Source organism: Dipodomys ordii, unplaced genomic scaffold (genome assembly GCF_000151885.1).
Source record: "Dipodomys ordii isolate 6190 unplaced genomic scaffold, Dord_2.0 Scaffold69, whole genome shotgun sequence".
NCBI classification, from domain to species: Eukaryota; Metazoa; Chordata; class Mammalia; order Rodentia; family Heteromyidae; genus Dipodomys; species Dipodomys ordii.
The window spans coordinates 1,423,061-1,434,036 of NW_012267285.1; the positions used below are offsets into that span (position 1 = coordinate 1,423,061).

The following is a 10,976-nucleotide window of genomic DNA, read 5'->3' on the forward strand; positions in this document are numbered from 1 at the left end:
CATCACCATCATCATCATCATCACCATCATCATCATCATCATCATCATCACCATCATCATCATCATCATCATCATCATCACCATCATCATCATCACCATCATCATCATCATCACCATCACCATCATCATCATCATCATCATCATCATCATCATCATCATCATTATCATCAGTAATACCTACCACTCCCTCTCGTGCACTGGTGCTGGAGAAGGTGTGCTCACCTCACCCTGAAACCCCCTAAACGTTCCCCGGCCCCAGGGGGAAGAGCTGGGAATTGCACTCGGGTCTGGTGGTGGAGATCCGGGGCTTTCCGGCTGCTGCTCCCAGGATGGCTTGAGGCAGGGTGGGCTGTGGGTTACGAGGAGTTGGATTTACCTCCTGGACATTGGTTACTCACCCACCACTTCAGTCCACTTGGGGCTGGCCGTACCATTGTCTGTAAGAGTTCAAGCCCACAGGCAAATGAAAGTAAATAAAACAAAGCTGTTAGGGATCATTAGAGAAACCTTTATCCCCCCTTGTGTGCCTGACAGGATAAAAACCACTTACCCAGAGCAAAACGAAAATCAGAGCCAAAGAATAAAGCAGCAAACCCCAATCTTTACACCAGCCTCCTCCCTCACCCCCCTCCCGACAACAAATGTGTTGAAAGGAAACTTCCAGAATGAGAATCGCCAGGTTTGTTGTCCTTGGCACCGGTCGCGGTTTGAGTTGGCAACACCTAGAGCGGAGGAAGGCTGGGGAACACTTACTTGTGGGCTTTGACTCAGAAAGCTCCGGGGAGGGGGGGTATCCTTTTCAATGATTAATGAATCCATCCAACATGAAGGATTCCAGAAAAAGGGGAGGGGGTGTAACCCGGTTCAGACACAACTCTGACATCATCTGATTTGTGAATTTTTTTTTTTAAATACCGAGTTTGCTAAAATGACAGCCAGTGACTCCTGCCTGTCATCCCAGCGACTCAGGAGGCTGAGATCTGAGGATGGTGGTTCAAAGCCAGCCTGGGCAGGAAAGTCCATGAGGCTGATTTCCAGTGAACCACCAGAAAACCAGAAATGGAGCTGTGGCTCAAGTGGTAGAGCACCCACCTTGAGTTGAAGAGCTGAGGGACAGTGCCCAGGCCCTGAGTTCAAGACCCACGGATCCACCCAAAACCAAACCAAACCAATAGAAGTTTCGTGCCGGTATTACAGGAGAGCCCTTGGGAGCTGGGTCTCTCTCTCTCTCTCTCTCTCTCTCTCTCTCTCTCTCTCACACACACACACACACACACACACCCCTCAGGTGAACAGACAGGAAGAGGCTGTAGAAAAGGCAAGCACACTGATTTTTATTGAGAAGGGGGATGAGGGGGAAGGGGGCGGGGAGGAGAAGATTTAAAAAACAAAACAAAACAAAAAAGCTTATTCTATATACCGTCGGATGGCTGGAGTTTAATAAATAAAGGTCAACTTATAATATATATAAAAACAATAGAGACATTTATATGCTACATGCATATCGTATAATTTAAAGTAATAATTTATAGACGGTGGGAGGTGGGTGGGTGTGGGGGGGGAGGCGGGTGGAGAGCCGGTTCACGACCGCCCGATCTTCCTGGACAAGGCACACACGCACGAAGTGTCTATCCGTATCCAGCGCCAGCCCACGAGTTTGTTATTCTCAGACGTGAGCGCCCGCACGTAGGTCTGGGAGGTTTTGCACTGCGAGTTCCAGTGTTTGTCGTCGATGCCCCTGCAGCCCGTCTTCACGGGCCGGGCTTCCTTGCATCGGGTTTCATAAAAGTATTGTTTGACGGGGGAGTTCCCCGTCTTGATCTCCCCCAGCACGGTCACCTGGTGTCCCCGGATGTCGATGGCCGAGGACTTGTCGGTCACCCACAGGCTCTCGCTGTCACACACCGAGTACTCTCCGCGGTGGCTGCGGTGCTCCGCGTACCTCCGACGCCTCGAGGTGCGGTTGGTCGGCGTGGGGTTCCCCACGAAGTCTTCCATGAGGTACAGGGGTGGGGGTTCCAGGGGGGTGCTGTCGCTCAACAGGACGCGGGGGGAGCCGAAGCGTCTGTGCTGTCCCAGCAGCTCCGTGTCGGTGGACATCACCGGCTGGAACTCGGATCGGGGGGTGTCGGGGCCTCCCGGGGTGTCCCCGTCGGGCAGGACGCTCTGGTAGCTCTGGGTCACGTCCACCATCTGTTTGGACAGCTTGTTCTTCAGGAGATCGGCCTGGAGGAGCTTGATGATCAGCGAGCTGAGCGAGTCTTGGGGTGCATCCCTCCGAGCCGAACTTTCGCCTTGGGTGCCACGGAGATACGCGAGGAATATCACATAGAGCAGGACGGACATCTCCTTGTTCACCTGCAACACCTGTGAGGGAGACGCAGGAGGTTAACTTCGTGGGGTGTGGGGGGGATGTGGTCAGCTGCAGCTACCTCCAGCCCGGACCACCCCCCCACCTCCCCGAACCATCAAAAGAGGGGGAACCCCCGGGATGGGAGAGCAAGAAGAGTTTTCTGGACGATCGATGGGTCAACCCCTGGGAAACACAAAAGAGGGGTGTGCTCTATCTGCCTACACAGAACAGCAGCTGCTCTATTATTGGCTTCTTCTTGTTGTTATTGCTCTATTCTTATTGTTATTATGATGATTGTCGGCCTTGGGCTTGAACTCAGGGCCTGGGCACTTGAGCTCTTCAGCTCAAGGCGGGCGCTCTACCGCTTGAGCCACAGCGCCACTTCTGGTTTTCTGGTGGTTCATGGGAGATCAGAGTCTCTCACAGACTTTTCTGCCCCCGGGCTGGCTTTGAACCACGATTCTCAGATCTCAGCCTCCTGAGTAGCTGGGGTGACAGGTGTGAGCCACCCACATCAGTCTTATTACAGTGTTCTTAATCATTAAGTGTTAAATATTATTGATAAATGACAAACAATAAATGCACACTACTCATAATGATGTTCAGAAACAGGTAATATTGTTCCTTTACAAACATTAAAAGGACATTGTTTATAAATAAAATATAAATTATTTTGGTGGAAATAGTTATATGTGGAAATAATGAATCATGTGTTATAACCTCCTTATAACAATAAATAAGTGAATATTTATAATTATTCATGCATGAATATTTAGATCCATGAATAATAAAGTAATAAATCAACACATATTTTGCAGAAAATGCAAATCTTATTCTATTTATTACATCATCTCTGCTGGGGTCGGGGTGTGTGTGTGGGGTCACACCTGTCACCCCTGCTACTCAGGAGGAGGCCGAGATCTGAGGATCACAGTTCAAAGCCAGCCTGGGGAGGGAAAGTCTGTGAGACTCTTATTTCCCCTGGACCAGCAAAAAGCTGGAAGTGGCATTGTGGCTCAAGTGGTAGAGCACCAGCCGCAAGCGGAAAAAAAAGCACCCAGGGCCTGAGTTCAAGCTCCAGGACCATGTGCGCGCATGCACACACACACACACACACACACACACACACACGAACACGCACACACACATCTTTAAACAGTTGTACAAAGGGATTCAAATCAACATGTGGGTGTGTGAGCATCTGGCTCCACGTTGCCCCTCTCCGTCCCCCCCTTCTCCCCTCCCCACATAAGGCCTTGAATATCCCCAGGTCACATCCTTCTGTCCGGCCCACTGTCCACCCCCCCTTCCTCTCTCCCTTTGTCAGCCCTCCCTGCCCTTGCCCTCACCCCTGCTGTAGCAGGGGTGCTATTCCACGTTGCATGCGAGTTCTCCTGTCTCTGCATCCCTCCCCGCTGTGTGGGAAGCACCCCCTTCCTTCACACATTCCCTGGGGTCCCCCGGGGGACACATCCCCCACTCCACGGTGGCACACGAGAGCCAGGGAGACTCCACAGTGCTATGACACCCTCAAATCTATCCGGATTGCTTCCCCCTTTCCCAGCTTCTTGGGGTGTGGGGGGGCAACGTCTCTCAGAGGGACACACCCAGGCTGGAAATCGGGGAGCTCCTGACCCCTCATACTGGCGAGAGGGGCTCACCTACCCCTACTGTGAGAGGCCCTGAGTTTCGGGGTGCTCGGCTGTCAGACAGATGTCCTACCAGGCTTTGCCCTCACGGGGGGGGGGTGTTGGGTGGCAAAGATGGAGTTTCCTAAGGGGAATGGGGTTCACCCTTCCCATCCCCTCCCGGCCCTGAGACCATCAGGCTGGCTCCTGGCAGGTCCCGGGGGTACGGTTGTTTCCTCTTCAGAGTTGTGTGTCTCTGCGTGGAAAAACACAACCACAACCATTCCCTCCCCCTCCCCTTCGGTCGGCCGACGGTATTTCCAGAAAGACTTTATTGGATCCCAGGAGGGGAAATCAGAGAGGAAATAAACAAAAGGTGAGTGGAGGCGGGCGGGGCCCAGAACCCGCCTGCCTCTCTTCCCAATCTCTCAACACACCCATCATGGTGGCAGGGATTAAGCAGGAGCTTGCTGGTCTGGGCCTCTAGCCTGCTTCTGTGATAAGGGGTCATCTTCTCTCTCTCTCTCTCTCTCTGCCTGGGAATCATTTTCTGGACAACTTTCTCCTTCAAGGTCAAAGCTAACAGAAGAATTCTGCCCTGGCTGCACACCCCTCCCGCCCTCCCCAAGACTGCTCTGGGAGTTGTGGTAAACCCAGGGAAATGGTTCCCACGGGATAAACGAATCTCCGGGCGTCCACTCGGGAAGGAAGTGCCGTTTCCTTCAACCGCGTGAGCTCCGCGGACGGGCCACTTGAGCAACACAGATAGATGCTTCTAGCATCTCCTTCCTGCATCTTCCCCCTCCTCCCCTGCATTGTAGTGGCAAGAAAAGCGTCTAGGACTCACAGGTTATCGGGAAACAACGGATTACATCTCTCTGAAGTGCAGGCGCTAAAAGGTACACAATAGGATGACACAAGTTGTGTGTGTGTGTGTGTGTGTGTGTGTGTGTGCACACGTGTGCGCCCGCGTGCATGCAGAGGTCCCCAGACAAAGCAAGAGTTGGCACAGAAGTCAGCTGGGAAATAACAGAGGTGAATGAACTAGCAGGGAAGTATCTAGTAAAGACATGGAGCTGTAAATACAGAAGCAAGGGTTATTACCCAAAGAGCAAATAGAAAAACATCCAACGACTTTGTTGTTGTTATTATTATTATTCCCAGTGGATCGCTTCTTGGATGAAAGCTACTGGGCCCGACCCCCTGTTCCAGGGTGGACATAGAGCAGAGTTTCCATCAACGTGTGCTTCCTGAATAAGCACCTAAGTGGATTAAGTCCTCCCTGGCCACCGGCTCGGCTTCCTGGCCCGAGCTCTCCGCATGGGCCTCTGCCAAGCCTGGGTTTTGGAAGCCAGTCAATTCCTGCCTTCTTTTCCCAAAGAAAATACAGGTCCTTGGCTCAGAGGCGGGCCGCGTTCCCCAGGCTCTGCTTGGCTATAATTAGAAAAAGACCTGTTAAAGACTTGGGTAAAACTGCCTTCCTCCTCCGATCTCCCGATCTCCCCGCAGCCCGGCCGATCCCAGGCCCTCCACACCAGAACTTCCACATAGCTGCCCTTCCCACATTTGATGTTTTCTCCTTCCCAGGGGCTTCGTTCCAAGGAGGACTCACCCCGCCTCAAAATACCCAAAAGAGGGCAATTTCTGATTCCTCCTTTTCTTTTCCTTAGCCTTGTCTACAACCCACACAGAAGATCTGAGGATCGTGGTTCAAAGCCAGCCTGGGCAGGAAAGTCCATGAGACTCTTATCTCCAAGGAACTACCAGAAAACCAGGAGTGGTGCTGTGGCTCAAGTGGTAGAGCGCCAGCCTTGAGCAGAAGATCTCAGGGACAGCGGCCAGGCCCTGAGTTCAAGACCCACAACCCACAACTACAACAAAATATCCTCACAGATGGGGAAACTGAGGCCTGAGGTTGTTGGCTAGCTCATAGACTGCAGAGCTAGGACTTGGCTCCAACCGGGCCACTGGGCCCTGGGGATTTTGATATTCTGCCTGCCTGGGTCTTCTGCTCTCAGACATTCTAGAGGATTTGTTTCCAAAAGAAGCTCAGGACCAAGGCTTGGAGCCATGATGGCTGCAGGTCTAGAAGCTTCTAAGGTAGCTGGGCCTCTACTATGCCTGCTCTTTCCACTCTGTGTGTGCGTGTGTGAGTGTGTGTGAGTGTGTGTGTATACACCAATACTTGAGACTTGGCCTTAGGGTCTAGGTGCTGTGTCCCTGAGCTTCTTTTTTTTAATCCTGCTCAAGGCTGGCACTCTACCGTTTGAGCCACCGCACCATGTCAAGCTTTTTTTTAAACTGGTTAATTGGACTTTCCTGCCCTGGGCTGGCTTTGAACCGTGATCCTCAGATCTCAGCCTCCTGAGTAGCTAGGATGACAGGCGGGAGCCACTGATGCCCGGCCTTCTTCCCCCCCAGCTCTTTTGTGGGCATCCAACACTGTAGTGGACAGAGTTGCAGACTTGACATCTCATGCCTTTGTGTTGTGTCCGGTCATGGACCTACCCGGGTTCCTGAGAAAGAGCAGAGCTCCGGAAAAAGGAAAAAGAAAGTCGTAGAGATCCAATCGGAAAGCTGTTTCTCACTTGCCCAGATTTCAATATGCAAATGGATGAGATGTCATTATTATTATTATTATTATTATTAAGCCACAGCCCACCCTGGAGACAGCTGTGTTCTGGAGTTGGAGTGAAAGGGAACATTGTCCAGCTGGATCTAGAAGGTTCTAATTCTCCGAGGATTTCTGCAGCCATGACTCTGTCTGAATCAGGGTCAGAGTTACAGACTACATCCTGCCAGATAAGCTAGTATCTTGCTTAGGAGGAGGAGGAGGAGGAGGAGAGAGAGAGAGAGAGAGAGACAGAGACAGAGACAGAGACAGACAGACAGACAGACAGACAGAGAGACACAGAGAGACACAGAGGGAGACACAGAGAGACAGAGACAGACAAAGAGACAGAGACAGACAGAGAGACAGAGACAGAGACAGAGAGAGACAGAGGGAGAAAAAAGATAAGGGAGGGAGAAGGAAAATGATAGATTTAAAGTGGAGTGACAAAGCAGAAAGGAATGCGGTAGAAAAATCACCCCAAAGCCATATTAAACAGTAGCTGAACTTGTTTCCCCCATTTTTTGGGGGGTGGGGGAATGGTGCCACTCCTGGGGTTTGAACTCAGGGCCTAGGCACTGTCTTTGAATTCTTTTTTTTTTAAGTAGAGATTGGCATGTGACCACTTGAGCCACAGCTCCACGTCCAACTTTTTGGTGGCTCATTGGAGAGAAGAGTCTCGTAGACTTTCCTGCCCCAGCTGGCTTTGAACTGCGATCCTCAGATCTCAGCCTCCTGAGGGGCTGGGATGGATGAACAGGTGTGAACCACCAGTGCCCGGCTCTTTAACACAGCTTGGGAAGGGTGTAAGACACTCTGACGGCGCGCGTGCGCGCACACACACACACACACACACACACCCCATCTTAAGAATCACAGGAAAGGAGAGGCAAGCCACGGAGTCGCAGTTGGACAGCAGGCCTGATGTCTGTCCTGGAAAGATCTGGAAATCCATCCAGCCATGGAGACAAGGAAGGAAGCTGCTCTCTGCTTGTGCCAAAGCCCGGGGAAGTGCGGGACCCATGACTGCTTTCAAAAAACCCCAACTCCTCTGCTTCTTTCCCTTGCCAAAAAACGCTCCAGTCCCGGGCTGGGCAGGTGGCTCAGTGGTAGAGCGCTCGCCAAGCATGCATGAAGCCCCGGGTTCAATTCCTCAGCACCACATATGCAGAAAAAGCCAGAAGTGGTGCTGTGGCTCAAGGGATAGAGCGCCAGCCTGGAACAAAAGAAGCTCAGGGACAGCGCCCAGGCCCTGAGTTCAAGCCCCACCACCGACAGCAACGATCAAGAGTCCCGCTTGGTTTTAAGAGAGTAGGGAACCTCACCTGACTCCCCCGCCCCCCGCCCACCCCTAAGTAAAGCGTGACTTCCACTCAACTCATACTCCAAGTCCCCGTTCCAAACCAAGACCACAGCGGGCTTACCCAAGCCACCGTGGTGGCAGCCAACGAAACCAAGATGCACAAACCAACCTGGTCTGGCCCTGAGCGAGCCTGTGCAGTGGAAGGGTGCCTCATTCCTCCCTGGCCACCGAGCCCGAGCCAAACACAGCCCCTCCTTACCTCTCCCCACCTCGATGCACACCCAGCGTTGGTCCACCAACATGGCGCCCGGGTCCACGTGGGAAGGTGTGGGAGGGGGCCGTGGGAGACGAGCCATCTTTGATTTGAACGCTGTCAAACTCTCTCTCTCTTCACCGATGGGACTCTGCCCTGGTCTGAGAATTCAGCACCTCCCCGTTCCCTGCCCCGCCATGGAACCTTCTAGAACTTCTCCAGCCTAGAATCTTCATGGAGACATGAAGTCCCATTTTGCCACCCCTCCCTCCCTCAGACTCCCGAGGTCCTCCATTTCAGGTGATCACCACGAACGACACCCCCAAAGGGTTTATAGCTCTCCAGCTCCCTTCCACCCTGCCCCACAGAGCACCCTACGTAAGCCCTTCCACCTCTGCCCCCCTGCCCCCCCAGGACGCCTCTGGTCCCCGGGGCTCCTCTGGTCACCACGGTGTCCCTCTTCAACTCTCCAGTAAAGTGGATCGATCTGGGCTGTTGGATTCGCTTTCTGCTCTTCCTTCATTGGAATACCCTTGTGACTCAGTTTCCTGCCGGAGATAAGTGTGGGTCCTGAACCATTTTTTTCCAGCCAGACTGTTCTCATCCATTCCTTATCATCCTACTTTTTCAAAAGAAAATCAAAACTAGAAGCTGGGCGCTGGTGGCTCACACCTGTCATCCTAGCTACTCAGGAAGCTGAGAGCTAAGGATTGTGGTTCGAAGCCAGTCTGGGAGGTAAAGTCCGTGAGACTCTGATCTCCCACGAACCACCCAAAAGCCAGAAGTGGCGCTGTGGCTCAAGTGGTAGAGCACCCGCCTTGAGCAAAAGAAGCTCAGGGACAGCGCCTGACTTCCTTCAAGCTCCAAGATCAGCACCACAAACATCAACAAACACCCCACTGAGAGCGTGGAGTACGGATTTAAGAATCATTCTGTTCCTGTTCTCCAACAATCTAGTGAGTTTTGGGGGGCTAGTCTCAAAAAGCAACCCAGAGCCTGTCCTGGAAAGCGATTTGGCACAAACGTCCAGAGCCCAAAGCGGCCTTTAATCACAGACACAAGTCTCTTGTCATGAGAGCTAAACCTCCCGAGAGAGTCTGGCCAGATGCTGGACTTTGCAGGCGCTTTGAATGGATTATCTCAATTAATCCTCTAAGATAAAGTTATTATCTCCACTTTACAGCAGAGGAAACTGAGACTTTACCCAAGATCACACATCCACCAAGAGGCAGGATTAAAAAAAAGACGTAACCGCCTGTCTGTGTTATTCTACAAGCCCTAATGTGAGTGTGTGTGTGTGCACGTGCACACACACACACTCACACAGATGCTCTTATGTAATTGTTCATCCTGGGGCTTGAATTCATGACCTGGGCTCTGTTCTTGACCTTTTTTTTTTCCTTTTGCTCAAACCTAGTAGTGCTCTAACACTTGTAGCTCCACTTACGCCATTTTTTAAAAAGTGGTTCATTGGAGATAAGATTCTCACTAACCTTCTTGCCCAGGCTGGCTTTGAACCGTGATCCTCAGATCTCAGCCTCCTGAGTAGCTAGGATACAGGTACCTGGCAAGCCCTAACTTTTTAATCTTTATTTTTTTGGCAGAAAACAAAACAGCAAAGGTCATACTGGTCATTCTTGGCTTTTTTTTTTTTTAAGAGAAAGAGACATTCAGACCAGGTGCGGTGGCTCACGCCTGTCATCCCAGCTACTCAGGGGGCTGAGATCTGAGGATTGAGGTTCAAAGCCAGCCTGGACAGGAAAGTCCGTGAGACTCTGATCTCCTAGGAACCACCAGAAAACCGGAAGTGGTGCTATGGCTCAAGTGGTAGAGCGCTCGCCTTGAGCTGAAGAGCTGAGGGACAGCGCCCAGGCCCTGAGTTCAAGACTCACAACCAACAACAACAACAACAAACAAGGAGTCGGTAGGGGAGGAATAGGTGGAGCATTGAGAGGATTGACTTTGATCAAGACGCACTGTGTCCGTCCACTGCTTTGTTAAACAGCAATTCCTTGGAACAACCACTTAAAGATAACTTTAAAAAAAGAACCAGGCGAACTTTGGAAAGTGGGAACCCTCCCGCACCCCTCTATTCCCCTGTAGACACAGATCGACGTGTTCTTGAGGTGAACAAAGGTAATCCACGTGCTGTCGGCGCTTTGCTCCTCTCCTGATTTGATTTATGAGTAAAGCCAACTCCGCTACTGACCGGCTACCTTTGTGCCTGTCTGCGCGCGCGCGCGCGCGTGTGTGTGTGTGTGTGGAGGGGGCATGGCCGATCTTGGGGTCTCGGTTCCTAGTGGTATTTCTCCTACAGTTACTGTTGGCATTTTGCTGCTTCACACACACACACACACACACACACACACACACACACACCAAAGACTCAAGTCTCAACCTAGTCAACATCCGGCATGTTCCCTAGGCCACAGAGGCCTCCCTGCCTCCCCCCCTCCCTCTAGGTGGTGGAGAGGACCTGCATGATTGCCTGTGTAGCACCCAGTGACCTCTGTGAAGGTCGTGGGGACCGAAAGCCCCACTCCTGGAACCCCAGTCCTCTTCTACCCAAACTTCCGACCCGGGACGTCGGGTGGAATGGGAACATGGCTGCCGTCCTCAGCTTCGGAATCTGGGCGGTGGTTTGTTACAGAGAAAATAAGCAAACACCCTGCGGCTGGGGAAGTTGGGTCTTGGGGTGTCATCCTTCAGTATCAGTGAGGGCATTTCATCCAATTTGCCTAGCAAGGTCCAGGTAAATTAGATGGATGGACAGACGGATGGATACATAGATGATAGATAGATAGATAGACAGACAGACAGACAGACAG

At 51.9% G+C, this 10,976-nt stretch overlaps 1 protein-coding gene across 2 annotated transcripts in view; it reads right to left on the reverse strand.

The window, feature by feature from the left end:
• Positions 1–1,550: 1,550 nt before the first annotated feature.
• Ntf3 (neurotrophin 3) overlaps positions 1,551–10,976 on the reverse strand; it is a 52,772-nt gene continuing 43,346 nt past the window's right edge. For both annotated transcript variants that reach the window (XM_013023678.1, XM_013023677.1), the window contains exon 2: positions 1,551–2,367. In XM_013023678.1, the coding sequence (XP_012879132.1) occupies positions 1,582–2,367 (786 nt within the window). In that variant the 3' untranslated portion in view covers positions 1,551–1,581. The remainder of the gene's footprint in view (positions 2,368–10,976) is intronic.